Genomic DNA, 15,103 nt, shown 5'->3' with positions numbered 1-15,103 from the left:
TTGGGGGGTGGGGGTATATTTACTAAAGTGTATTGCAACTCAGGGCTACAACTAAAGGTGCTGTGTTGCATGAGAATGAGAGAGTAGTAAAGTTCCATATCTACAGGGACAAAATACTATGCTTATGCTAACTTTTCAACTTTTCCTACTTTGTACGTATGCTATACATTGCAACGCACATGCAAATGCGGACTCGTTTGGAGAAATAAAAGTATTTCATCGATACGGCCAATGTTAAAACAGCATTATTTTTTTTACATAAAGCCCTGTTTTCTGTTTTTTTCTTTAGCAAATAAGGTTCTGCTTCAACAACCATGGGTGGTTGCATGAGAGCATCCATGTACCACCAATGCAACGCCTCCTTGATGCTAAGTAATTCAAAACAACACTAAGGGCTGCTTTCTGTTACTTTTTGGCAACTTTACAGTGTAAAACAAGTTTCACACTGGAAAAGAACATTTCAAATAAACATTTGGCATGGATTTACGTCACTTTTGTGATGCAAAACCAGTGCAAAATGTTAGTAAATATACCCCTGGGTGTACTACATAATTAAAAAAAGAAATATGTATTGCAAAAATCATTAACATCATTACAACCTTTCAAGCACTACTCAAGGCAGGTGTGTTTAATAAGCCATATTTATTTTAGATGCAACCAAAATGTTAAAATAAATTTACAAAAATGCAGACCCTGGCTGTGAGTGAGAGTCAAGCAGTAGTGTGAAGCAATGAATCTGTCTGATGGCTAGTGCAGGTGCGTTAATGCACATTGACAGCTATCACTCAGTTTTTCCAGGACTGACAATGACACAGTCCTGGCCTCAGGAGCCTGATATGCCCCAGTGCCACTGTTGCACTGGGTCCTGCCACAGCAGTACACCCAGATTGTTTGCTTTTTTTGATCACCCAGTTTTTGGGCTTTTAACTGTGGGTGAGCCTCACTACTAGTGTCTCACTCACGGTAATCACACGCTAAACAGACTGCTCTTGTTTACCGCCAGTGTCCATCTTTTAAGATAAGGCTGCTGTGGTGCAGCAACCGTAATGGGCACTTGACTGGTTATACATGAACACAAGTACACATTTGCGTGAGCTGCGCGTGGGAGACTACTGTTGTGCTCAGCCCTGTAACAGCACACAGGTAGCGTGGCGCAATGGGGACTCTACAGTGATAGGTGTTTTCCTGGGATAGGCCTCATGAGGGTAGGGTACACTATTGGTGAAATCCAGGGGCATATTTATACTCCGTTTGCGCCGAAATTGCGTCATTTTTTTGGACGCAATTTTGACGCAAAACTAACTCCATATTTATACTTTGGCGATAGACGCGTCTAGCGCCAAAGTCCATGGAGTTAGCGTCATTTTTTAGCGTGGACACCTACTTTGCGTTAATTATATGCAAGGTAGGCGTTCCCGTCTAAAAAATCGACTCCGAGGCATGTGCGTGGGAAAAATCACGCAGGTCAAAAAAAATGACGTACGGCCGCTTTTGCGCCGTTTTTTAGCACCTGCAAAAGGCAGGCGTTAAGGGACCTGTGGGCTCTGAAGGAGCCCAGAGGTGCCCCCCCATGCCCCCAGGGACACCCCCTGTCACCCATGCCCACCCCAGGAGGACACCCAAGGCTGGAGGGACCCATCCCAGGGACATTAAGGTAAGTTCAGGTAAGTGTTTTTAAAAAAAAAAAATGTGTGGCATAGGGGGGCCTGATTTGTGCCCCCCTACATGCCACTATGCCCAATGATCATGCCCAGGGGACAGAAGTCCCCTGGGCCTGGCCATTGGGCAAGGGGGCATGACTCCTGTCTTTGCTAAGACAGGAGTCATTTCTATGGGGGGTGGGAGTGAAAAAAAAATGGCGCAAATCGGGTTGAGGCGAAAAAATTGCCTCAACCTGACTTGCCCCATTTCTTGACGCCCAAGCCCCATTTCCCCCTACGCCGGCGCTGCCTGGTGTACGTCGTTTTTTTAACGCACACCAGACGGCGCCGGCGGCTAACGCCGGCTAACGTCATTCAATAAATACGGCGCCCGCATGGCGCTTCAGAATGGCGTTAGCCGGCGCTAATTTTTTTGACGCAAAACTGCCTTAGCGCAGTTTTGCGTCAAAAAGTATAAATATGGGCCCCAGTGTGCTTAACTGTTTTAACTATAGCCCTATTCCATTTTACACATAGGGAGGGAACTGCCTTAGAGTGTTTAAGAAGCTAAAACTAAAAGGAAGAAGCCTTAAAGCAAGTGATTAAACTGATAGCACTGAGGGAAACAGTCATAAGATTTGACATTCATGGAATGATTTCTAAGCTAAATAGTCTCTAAATTATCACTAAATGTATTTTTTATTCATCTTGCTTATGAGGCATATTCATTATACATTTACAGACTAAACACACATGCCAGAAATGTGCATTTGATGAAATAGCAATTCATCACTTGTTACATGTTCAAGAACAAGTGTCTGCAAACTTAAATTAAAAAGAAGCCTCTGTTAGAAAACATGATGCTTAAAACAGGACTATGTCAGTAAGCAGGACAAGGGCTGCTCGGCACAAAATGAGGAGCAGGAAGGTTGCTGTGAGGAGAGGCACATGCATTTATGGTTACTGCACATTTACTGTCCCACACGGGTTCCCTTTATCAAGCTTAGCAAATAAGAAGAAGATGAGGAATGAACAAGCTGGCTGATCTGTCAGAGATAAAGGCAAGGCTTTTCTCGCCCTGAGCCCTGGCTCGCCCTGAGCCCTGGCAAGTTGACTCCCCTCACTTTTGTCTGTCTGTCTCTGCCTGTCCCCTCTCTCTCTCTCTCTCTTTCTCTCTCTTTCTCTCTCTTTCTTAATGAGTGGGCTGAAAATGAATGCACTTTCACATTCTGTTAGGCATGTAAATATGTCTGCTGCTTTTTACTGACAGACAGGAAATGAGAATGCAGGAGAGTGGTGTAACTCCTTCCCCAGACACCCCTCTGCAAACAATTGTGCCACAATAAATATAATTGAATCTACTTTTTATTTCAGCTAGAAAAAGAAAAGGAGATCCCTTTCCTGTGCCTCTGAGGCTTAAGTAGTATTCCTCCACAATGTCCTAGAAAACACACGTTTCTTAAATTTGGATTTTTACAGTAACCAGATTTGTTGCCACGATTTAGTTCTACCGAATCATACGTTTCCAGCAGAAATGTCATTTCACACTTCATATGGTACGATGCCATAAGTGTTATAGTGATCAATCTAAAGAACTATATACATCAGATCTCTGTAACTGACTAGTCTATTCAAACCGGTTTTGCACAAAAACACTGCTGCCCGAATGAGACACTTTTCAATCTCTGGGAATCCCAAAATGGTCACCTGGTGATTAGTCCACTCACTGGACAAATATTACTGCATTGACTCTGGCTCTAGATCATGCACTTTGTTTGGTCAGGCTTTTAAGTCTAATGTATTCACATTAGTCCCTTCTAACCACATCTTCCAAATTCCCCTAATGAATCCACGTCTGCAGCAGAGGGGTGAGGGTAGTATCTTATCCTCGTCCCTGCTTGTGTTTATGAATACCATAGAAGCTCTCTTGAGGTAAAGTTAATTTTATAGTGTAAAAATATAATTCAAATTGCCATTTTGAAAAAATATACATTTATCTACTAAAACAAGGTCCAAGATCAGTATTACCAGTATATAACTTGTCATTCTCTATCAGTTGTTGCACTCTGTATATGAATTGACTGAAATAAAATATATATTGATTAATTGCTATAACATCTGAAGGGCATGGGTGCTAAGTATTCCAACTGGGAAGATAGAATTGTTTATGCATATACGAGAGTTGTTAGACAGGGAAAGGGTCAATGTTAGGGGGAACCTGGTAACAATTGGAGAAGGGCTTAAGATCAAAAGGATTGCTAATGGAAAGGCTGGGGTGGCTGTATATTTGTTGGAGAGTAGTTTTTGATTAGAGTGACCACTTGTAGGAAGGTAGCCTCTTTCTAGCCTTGTTATCCCCACTTTTGGCCTGTTTGTGAGTAAATGTCAGGGTGTTTTTATTGCCTCACTGCGATCCTGCTAGCCAGGACCCCAGTGCTCAGACGTTTGTGGCCTCTATGCGTTCCCTGTGTGGTGCCTAACTGTATCACTGAGGCTCTGCTAACCAGAACCTCAGTGTTTATGCTCTCTCTGCTTTTAAAATTGTCACTGCAGGTTATTGAATAATTTTACCAATTCTCATTGGCACACTGGAAGACCCTTATAATTCCCTTGTATATGGTACCTAGGTACCCAGGGTATTGGGGTTCCAGGAGATCCCTATGGGCTGCAGCATTTCTTTTGCCACCCATAGGGAGCTCAGACAATTCTTACACAGGACTGCCACTGCAGCCTTAGTAAAATAACGTCCACGTTATTTCACAGCCATTTTCACTGCACATAAGTAACTTATAAGTCACCTACATGTCTAACCCTCACTTGGTGAAGGTTAGGTGCCAAGTTACTTAGTGTGTGGGCACCCCGGCACTAAGGTGCCCCCACATTGTTCAGGGCAAATTCCCCAGACTTTGTGAGTGCAGGGACACCATTACACACATGCACTACATATAGGTCACTACCTATATGTAGCGTCACATTGGTAACTCCGAACATGGCCCTGTAACATGTATAGGATCATGGAATTGTCACCCATTACCATTCTGTGCCCAGAGCTCCTCCAGTGTGTCCTAGACCTCTGCCATCTTGGATTCAGAGGTGCTGGGGCACAATGGACAGCTCTGAGTGGCCAGTGCCAGCAGATGACGTCAGGGACCCCTCCTGATAGGTGCTTACCTCTCTTAGTAGCCAAGCCTCCTTTCTCAGTAGCCAAACCTCCTTTTTGGGCTATTTAGGGTCTCCCCTCTGGGCTATTCCTCAGATAACGAATGCAAGAGCTCACCAGAATTCCTCTGCACTTCCCTCTTCGACTTCTGCCAAGGATCGACCGCTGAGTGCTCCAGGAGGCCTGCAAAACCGCAACAAAGTAGCAAGACGACTACCAGCAACATTGTAGCGTCTCATTCTGCTGGCTTTCTCGACTGTTTCCTAGTGGTGCATGCTCTGAGGGCTGTCTGCCTTCACCTTGCACTGGAAGCCAAGAAGAAATCTCCTGTGGGTCGACGGAATCTTCCTCCTGCTAATGCAGGAACCAAACTTCTGCATCACCGGTCCTCTGGGTCCCCTCTCATCCTGACGAGAGTGATCCCTGGAACACAGGAGCTGGGTCCAAGTGTCTCCCACAGTCCAGTGGCCCTTCTGTCCAAATTTGGTGGAGGTAATTCCTTCCCTCCCCACGCCAGACAGCAAACCTGTGTATTGCTTGATCTGCAGCTGCTCCGGCTTCTGTGCACTTCTCCAAGGATTCCTTTGTGCACAGCCTAGCCTGGGTCCCCAGAACTCGGTCCTGCATTGCCCATCTCGCTGAGTTGGAAGATTCCTTTGTGCACAGCCTAGCCTGGGTCCCCAGCACTCGGTCCTGCATTGCCCATCTCGCTGAGTTGGACTCCGACGTCGTGGGACCCTCCTTTGTGACTCTGAGTCAACCGCTGTCCTCGGATCTTCTAAGTGCCTGTTCCGGTACTTCTGCGGGTGCTGCCTGCTTCTGTGGGGGCTCTCTGAGTTGCTGAGCGCCCCCTCTGTCTCCTCATCCAAGGTGCGACATCCTGGTCCTTCCTGGTCCCCAGCAGCACCCAAAAGCCTCAGCCACGACTCTTGCAACTAGCAAGGCTTGTTTGCGGTATTTCTGTGTGGAAACACTTCTGCATCCTCCAGCACGCCATGGGACATCTTCTGACCAAAGGAGAAGTTCCTGGCACTTTCCGTTGTTGCAGAATCTTCGGCTTCTTCCACCCAGAGGCAGCACTTTTGCACCTTCATTTGGGGTCTAGTGGGCTCCTGTCCCCCCACCCCCCGCCCGCCCACCCACCTCCCTTGATACTTGCGTGACTCTTGGAATTTGTCCCCTTCCTTTACAGGTTCTCAGATCCAGAGATTCGTCTTCAGTGCTTTGGTAGCAGTTGTGGTTCTTGCAGAATCCCCTATTTCGACTATATTGTCTTTCTGGGGTAGTAGGGTAACTTTACTCCTACTTTTCAGGGTCTTGGGGTGGGGTATTTTGCCCCCCCTACTGTTTTCTCACAGTCCCAGCAACCCTCTACAACCTTCCATAGGCCTGGGGTCCATTCATGATTCGCATTCCACTTTTGGAGTATATGGTTTGTGTTGCCCCTAGGCCTATGTCTACCTATTGCATCCTATTGTGATTCTACATTGTTTGCACTACGTTTCTTATTGTTACTTACCTGTTTTGGGTTTGTGTACATATAATTTGTGTATATTACTTACCTCCTAAGTGAGGGTATCCTCTGAGATACTTTTGGCATATTGTCACTAAAATAAAGTACCTTTATTTTTAGTAACTCTGAGTATTGTGTTATCTTATGATATTGTGCTATATGATATAAGTGGTATGGTAGGAGCTTTGCATGGTTCCTAGTTCAGCCTAAGCTGCGTTGCCATTGCTACCTCTAACAGCCTAAGCTGCTAGAAACACCTCTATTCTACTAATAAGGGATAACTGGAGCTGGCACAAGGTGTAAGTACCATAAGGTACCCACTATAAGCCAGGCCAGCCTCCTACACCACTTGTAGTTTTTGGATCCAGTGATCGCAAGTGATCTGTAAGTTACCTCACAGTATTAGTGGATGTCGGCCTGAAGCACCATTGCTTACTCAATAAAGAAGTGAGATTAAAGGGGCAACCATAACAAATCTCTATTACAGTAGGAGCTGTGAGCGTGTTTTTTTTTTCTTGATAGGGAGGGTCACCTTTGTGTCAGCATGGGTCTGTGAGAGTGTCCTATTAGGCAAAACCGTGACACCCAGCCTAGAGAAGCACATACTCTAGAGGGGTCTGGTGTGGTCACTTTAGAGGTCCATAGTGGTAGTGATTTCATGTCGCTATGATGGCCTGGAAGCTAAAGGGTGTAGCTCACTTTTAAATTACAAACATATTGAGTGATAGCAGGTAGAGGGTGAGCAAGGAGATATTGAAGAGTTTTTGATACTTATTCAGGGTGCAAGTGGTTGATGGTGGGTATCAGGCCATGGCAGTAGAGTTTTTCACATCTCCTTATGCCTTGACCCCTTAGTCAACACTATGTGTGTGTGTGTCTCTCTTGGTTAATCCTTTTAGAATATTTCTACATATGTGCCACTGGTGATGAAAGAGATGGCTTGTTATAATGTATGAAGATAATTTTATTTACCTTTTTCATCCTTTTTTGTAGATGACAAGATTTTGCACATCATAACAGAACTGATAAAAACGGAAAATAACTAAAAGCACTGGTTCCAAACGTCCTGAACGAAGAAAACATACAAGTAAAAATGGATTTAAGTTAATCAACACTTCAGCTTTGGACACTAAGATGGGGAATGACTGCATTCGCTTTGTCTTTCTTTTAATTATTTTATAATTAGCTGGTCTGGTTTTGAGTTGGTATATTTAACGAATTATCACGTTAATATGTACAATAAAATGTTATTTCTTTATAAAATATCTTCTAAAAAAGCTGAATCGTTTGCATTTATTTGATGAATTGTAAGCCAATACCTACACGTGCTCAGGTAAATGTGAATTTCAGTAACCCAACAAAACACAAGCATTCGAATATTTACAACTGCAATATATTTAGTGACACTCCATATTTACAAGTAGTTGTAATGCCACTTTTTTGCAGGAAGGTGTTCATTCAAAATGACGCTTTGGTACTTCTATGTGTGCTGCATTTTACAGCACACATAGAAGTGCCAAATCGCCATTATAGATTGTTTATGTGCAGGAAGGACACTTTCCTGCACATAAACAATCTATCCAGTCAATGCAGGCACCCTTGCACTATGGTTCAAGGATGCCTGCATTGGCGCTAGGCAGCTTAATTCAGCGCAAGTGCAGGGGTAAGCGCAGGGGTGCGCTGTATTCCTCTAAATGTCTAGTGTTTTTAGCTATTTGTGCTGCACCACGTTAACATAAATCTGGGCCCAAGTATCATAGGGAACATGCCAGTTCAATGCATAAACAGATAAGCTATGGTGATCGGTCTCCTTTTTCTTGTACAAAAATAGCGTTTCAGAGAACTTTTGGCCTATTTAGTCCCAGATTGTAAAAACCCTATAGTATCAGAAATGTGTCAATCCTTAGTCGAGCACACATGGGTGTCTGCACCTGAATCAGGATTCTGAGTTATTTGATATTTACCATTCAGCCACAGCATATGATCCAGCAAACGTTGGCAACATTTGTCCAAAGAAAAATGGTCAGAAAGGGTCAAAGCATGCATTAATTTGGTTTGCAAATTCTAATAACACATGGGGGGGGTATATATCTACCCTATTTGCGCTGAATTAACGTCATTATTTTTGACTAATTCTGCACAAACTTAACTACATATTTATATTTGGGAGTTAAAGTTATTTTTTGCCTGTGGAAAACTACCTTGCGTCAATGAAATGCAAGGTAGGCGTTCCTGGGCCAAAAATGACTCAAAGGCCCTAGCACCTCATTTATCCTCCCATGCAAAAATGGTGCACGGGAGGGAGGCGGGCCTAAATATTGGCGCTAAGCTTGCTTAGTGCCATTATTTAATGCCTTGGTCAGGGCAGGCGTTAGGGGACCTGTGGGCCCATGTCCATGGTGGAACACCATGGAATAAGGCCACAGGTGCCCTCCCCAGGCCCCAGGGACACCCCCACCCACACCAAAGGGACAGCGGAGGATGGAAGACCCCATCCTAGGTAAGTATTTTATTACCCTGAAATGGGCCCCCCACATGACACTGGGTGCAATGGCCATGCCCAGGGGACCCTGGTCTCCTGTGCTGGCCGTTGGGGTGGTGGGCTTTTCTAAGACAGCAGTCATGTGGTATGGATGGTTTTGCATCAGAAAGTGACTCTAGGCAGGTTAGAGTAATTTTTTTACTCTAACCTGCCTAACGTCATTTTTTGGTGCAAAACCCCCTTCTCCCATTCCACCAGCCCCACCCGACTAACGTTTTATGATTATTATTTTTTTTTTAATTTTTTTTTTTTACGCTAGCCTACCCGTTGCACCGGCTTGCACCATTCCATAAATATGGTGCCTGGCCTGCGGTCAAGAATGGTGCAAGCCGGTGCAAAACTTTTGATGCAAATCTGCGTTAAAAGCATAAATATGCCCCTCAGTGAATTGCTTGTAGGGGCTGAGACCAGCATCGACGTTCATGATGTAGATACCATAAGTACAGGTAAGTATTTACCTTTTTTTTTTAAAAGTGCCATGGGGTGGCCTAATTTGGGCCCCCCCTACATGGCACTGTGCCCAATGGCCATGCCCAGGGGACTTAAGCCATTGGGTTTGGGGGGCATGACTCCTGTCTTTACTTAGACAGGAGTAATGTCCATGGGGGTTGGCGTCTAACAATGGCACTAGTCAGGTTAGAGTCATTATTTTCACTCTAACCAGTCTAGCGCCATTCTTTCATGCACAACCTCCAGTTTTCCCTACGCCTCCCCCGCCCGGTCAGCATCATGTATTTTGGCGTTAACCAGGCCTGAGCGCCGGCTTGCGCCATTCCTTAAATATGGTGCCCAGCTGGTGCGCTGGAATGGCGTTAGCGGGTGCTATATTTTTTTAAGCAAACCTGCGCTAACGCAGATTTGTGTCAAAAAGTATAAATCAGGGCCGTAATGTCCATTTCAACGTTTGCCATTCTGAATGGGTGATGTAGGAAACCGCATTGCTAACCAAGCAACATATTTATACTCTGTGCTGAATTAGCGTCAATGCTATAGTTATATTTTGATGCTAGACACGTCTAGCATCAAAATATTGGCGTTAACGTCATTTTTCGGATGCCTGAAACCTCCTTGTGTCAATGAGATGCAGGGTAGGCGTTCCTGTCCAAAAGATTACTCAAACCCCCTAGTGCCATATTCATCCACCCGGGCAAAAATGACATATGGGTGGGAGGCGGACATAAAGAATTAAGTTAACACTGATTTGCGTCAAATTTTAATGCCTGGATCAGGGCAGGCGAACATGAGGCAAACACACGACTACTTAAGGAGAACAAACAGAAGCAACATTACAACCCACAGGAGAAGATGGAGGTGATCATGATACAGCTTGCTAGACGATGCAGAGGACAGCATCAACTCCTGCACTCACCACCACGACAACAAGCTGGCCCACAAAGGCAACACAGAAGGTAGGAGATGGTCTTTAGACCCAGGACAACACTCCTTGGCCTCAGGGACCTGGCGATAATTAGGACCTACAGACTCAACCGGCAAACCATATTACACCTGCTGCAGCACATTGAGACACAAATATCAGCCAGCCTGAGGACCCCACACAACATATCACCAATGACAAAACTGCCCGCTGTCCTGCACATGCTGGCAAGTGGTTACTTCCAGACAACAGGTGCCCTGGTTGCTGGAGTCTCACAGGCGTTCTTTTCTGCATTCCTGCCTAAGGTGTCAGACGCCATCATCTCCCATACACCCCGCTACATCAGCTTCCCCAACATACACCAAAGGCAGCAGGAGAACAAACAGAGGTTTTATCAAATCCATAGCTTCCTGCATGTGCTCTGTGCAATTGACTGCACTCATGGCTCGTACCACCTGCAGCAACCAAGCACTGATACAGAAATCAGAAGCACACCCATTCAATAAATGTGCAGGGCATAGTGGACCACTGGGGACTATTTATTAACGTTTGGGCAAAGTATTCTGGGAGTGTCCGTGATGCCTATATATTCCTCCACAGCAGGATCAATGAACAATTCCAGGATGGACAATTCAGAAATGGCCTACTTGTGGGTAAGTCAACAAACCTAGCAATATACACACAACACACCAACCCTGAAGGACACACAAGACCCACACCACTACATTAACTCATCGTCAGAGTAACACATGTGCATTTAACAACACATATGCACTATGCTGCAGTACAGCACAATCAGTGCACACCACAAACACATACACTCACATGTACGTAACACACCTACAACTTGACAGGCACACCACAGGAAGGACAGCTGCAGAAATGTACCCTTTGCTAACAGAACTACACTGACCACTACAAGTGCCCACAGGTTGCCTGCTACGTGAACTCCACACACAACACAACAAAGAATAGCACAGACATGTCAGTGGCATACACCATGCCCATGTCATGCAAGTTCCATATAGGCACAGATCCCGCAAATCATGCTGTGTAAGTCACTGCCACAACAAACATCAAATACCAGACAACTTGCGTATATACCAACTACATCTCATCAACACATACCTGAATTACCTGTAGTGTGCAGAGACATCTGCCTGACGCATTGGCTCGCACACATAGGAATACAAGATCAGTGCCCATCACATACCATGTGCCAGATGTGTGATAAGTGATACCACACCTATTGTAGTGCCACCTTGTAGGAGGCTGGCCTGGCTTGTAGTGGGTACCAGAGGTACTTACACCTTGTGCCAGGTCCAGTTATCCCTTATTAGTGTAGAAGAGGGGTTTCTAGCAGCTTAGACTGATAGAAGGTAGCTATGGCAAAGCAGCTTAGGCTGAACTAGGAGACATGTAAAGCTCCTATATCATAAGAAAACACAATACACAGAATTACTAAAAATAAAGGTACTTTATTTTTATGACAATAGGCCAAAAGTATATCAGTGAGTACCCTCAGTATGAGGATAAGTTATATACACAAGATATATGTACACAAACCAAACTCAGGTAAGTAAGAGCAAGAAAAGTAATGCAAACAGTGTAGAATTACAATAGATTGCAATAGGAGCACATAGGTATAGGGGCAACACAAACCATATACTCCAAAAGTGGAATGCGAACCACGAATGGACCCCAAACCTATGTGAGCTTGTAGAGGGTCGCTGGGACTGTAAGAAAACAGTGAGGGTTAGAAAAATAGCCCACCCCAAGACCCTGAAAGGTAGGTGTAAAGTGCACCTACTACACCCAGAGAGCACAGAAGTCGTGATAGGGGGATTCTGCAGGAAGAACAAACACCAGCAATGCAACAACAGTGGATTTCCGGACCTGAGTACCTGTAAAACAAGGGGACCAAGTCCGTTAGTCGCGACAGTGTCGAGAGTGGGCAGGAGCCCAGGAAATGCCAGCTGAGGGTGCAAGGAAGCTGCCACAGGATGGAAGAAGCTTGGAGTTCTGCAAGAAAGAAGAGAGCTAGGGACTTCTCCTTTGGAAGGCGGATGTCCCACATCATGATGAAGCTTGCAGAGGTGTACCCACGCAGAAAGACCGCAAACAAGCCTTGCTAGCTGCAAGGGTCGCGGTAGAGGTTTTCGGTGCTGCTGTGGCCCAGGAGGGACCAGGATGTCACCACTTGGAGGAGGAGACAGAGAGGGCGCCCAGCAACTCAGGGAGCCCTCACAGAAGCAGGCAGCACCCGCAGAAGTACCTGAACAGGCACTTGGAAGAAGAGTGAACCGGAGTCCATGCTAAGTCACAGAAGGGAGTCCCACGACGCCGGAGGACAACTCAGAAGGTAGTGCACTGCAGGAAGGAATTCGGGGACCCAGGCTTGGCTGTGCACGAAGGAAATCCTGGAAGAGTGCACAGGAGCCGGAGCAGCTGCAAATCACGCGGTACCCAGCAATGCAGTCTAGCTTGGGGAGGCAAGGACTTACCTCCACCAAACTTGGACTGAAGAGTCACTGGACTGTGGGAGTCACTTGGGCAGAGTTGCTGAGTTCCAGGGACCACGCTCGTCAGGATGAGAGGGCACCCAGAGGACCAGTGATGCAGTCTTTTGGTGCCTGCGTTAGCAGGGGGAAGATTCCGTCGACCCATAGGAGATTTCTTCAGAGCTCCTGGTGCAGGGAGGAGGCAGGCTACCCCCAGAGCATGCACCACCTGGAAACAGTTGAGAAAGCCGTCAGGATGAGGCGATACAAGGTTGCTAGTAGTCGTCTTGCTTCTATGTTGCGGTTTTGCAGGCGTCCTGAGCAGTCAGCGGTCGATCCTTTGGCAGAAGGTGAAGAGGGAGATGCAGAGGAAGTCTGGTGAGCTCTTGCATTCGTTATCTAAAGAATTCCCCAAAGCAGAGACCCTAAATAGCCAGAAAAGGAGGTTTGGCTACCAGGTTAGGAGGATTGGCTACCAAGAGAGGTAAGAGCCTATCAGAAGGAGCCTCTGACATCACCTGCTGGCAGTGGCCACTCAGAGCAGTCCAGTGTGCCCCCAGCACCTCTAAATCCAAGATGGCAAAGGTCTGGGACACACTGGAGGAGCTCTGGGCACCTCCCCTGGGAGGTGCAGGTCAGGGGAGTGGTCACTCCCCTTTCCTTTGTCCAGTTTCGCGCAAGAGCAGGGCTGGGGGATCCCTGAACCGGTGTAAACTGTCTTATGCTGAGATGGGCGCCATCTGTGCCCATCAAAGCATTTCCAGAGGCTGGGGGAGGCTACTTCTTCCCAGCCTTCACACCTATTTCCAAAGGGAGAGGGTGTAACACCCTCTCTCAGAGGAAATCCTTTGTTCTGCCTTCCTGGGCCAGGGCTGCCTGGACCCCAGGAGGGCAGAAACCTGTCTGAGGGGTTGGCAGCAGCTGCAGTGGAGACCCCGGAAAGGCAGTTTGGCAGTACCTGGGTACTATGCTAGAGACCCGGGGGATCATGGAATTGTCCCCCATTGCCAGAATGGCATTGGGGTGACAATTCCATGATCTTAGACATGTTACATGGCCATGTTCGGAGTTACCACTGTGACGCTATACATAGGTAGTGACCTATGTATAGTGCACACGTGTAATGGTGTCCCCACACTCACAAAGTCCGGGGAATTTGCCCTGAACTATGTGGGGGCACCTTGGCTAGTGCCAGGGTGCCCACACACTAAGTAACTTTGCACCCAACCTTCACCAGGTGAAGGTTAGACATATAGGTGACTTATAAGTTACTTATGTGCCGTGGTAAATGGCTGTGAAATAACATGGACGTTATTTCACGCAGGCTGCAATGGCAGGCCTGTGTAAGAATTGCCAAAGCTCCCTATGGGTGGCAAAAGAAATGCTGCAGCCCATGGGGATCTCCTGGAACCCCAATACCCTGGGTACCTCAGTACCATATAATAGGGAATGATATGGGTGTACCAATATGCCAATGTGAATTGGTAAATTTAGTCACTAGCCTGTTAGTGACAAATTTGGAAAGCAGCGAGAGCATAACCACTGAGGTTCTGGTTAGCAGAGCTTCAGTGAAACAGTTAGGCATCACACAGGGAACACATACAGGGCACATACTTATGAGCACTGTGGCCCTGCCTGGCAGGGTCCCAGTGACACACAGACTAAAACAACATATATACAGTGAAATATGGGGGTAACATGCCAGGCAAGATGGTACTTTCCTACACACCTCACATGCAACGCTCACTGACTCACATCATCATGTCTGTACTAGATACAATAAATGGCACACCATGGTGAAGAGTCAGTGTCAGACAGTGCATATCATGAATGCCATAGTGGGACCATGTAGGTGAGAAAAGGATGTCACTGACCTCACATGCACTGTGCCAAGAGAGACATATGCTAAGTAGCTGAGCTCCATCCCATAGGCTGCACTGTGCATGTGTCGACAGTGTAAAGGCTGATACATGTGTTAGAAGATAGGAGAGACACTGGTAGTGATGTTGATCATCCTGTGACAATGGGGTACACACCCTTGGACACCTCATGGCTGACACAAACATTAGCTGCCACTCAGGATCACTAAGGGACCTCTGTAAAAGCCCATGCTGCCATTGTCATGGCCTGCACTGTATGTACAACTTGGCAGATGACCAATTCATAATGACTGGAAGCCACATTGTAAATCGGCCACCCTCCCATGCTGTATGTAGTGTGGAAGGGGTGTGCAAAATGTGTTGCTGCAGGTCTGTCACCACAAGATACATAGCATGATGATGTTGACTCAGATGTAGCTGTCACCTTAAACCTGAAGCATTGCCAACACCTCAGGGGTGCTGTATGCAGGTTGCAATAAGGAAGAAGACTGC

At 46.3% G+C, this 15,103-nt stretch overlaps 1 protein-coding gene across 1 annotated transcript in view; it reads left to right on the top strand.

The window, feature by feature from the left end:
* The window catches only part of DHX29 (DExH-box helicase 29), a 935,315-nt gene extending 927,731 nt beyond the window's left edge, over positions 1-7,584 (top strand). Inside the window, exon 27 of the mRNA XM_069222079.1 lies at positions 7,307-7,584. Within this exon, the coding sequence (XP_069078180.1) occupies positions 7,307-7,359 (53 nt within the window). The 3' untranslated portion in view covers positions 7,360-7,584. The remainder of the gene's footprint in view (positions 1-7,306) is intronic.
* The last annotated feature ends 7,519 nt before the right edge of the window (positions 7,585-15,103 follow it).

This window comes from Pleurodeles waltl, chromosome 1_1, assembly GCF_031143425.1.
Source record: "Pleurodeles waltl isolate 20211129_DDA chromosome 1_1, aPleWal1.hap1.20221129, whole genome shotgun sequence".
In the NCBI taxonomy this organism is placed as follows: domain Eukaryota; kingdom Metazoa; phylum Chordata; class Amphibia; order Caudata; family Salamandridae; genus Pleurodeles; species Pleurodeles waltl.
The sequence above is the reverse complement of the archived record's forward strand: the minus strand, read 5'-3'. Positions and strand labels throughout refer to the sequence as shown.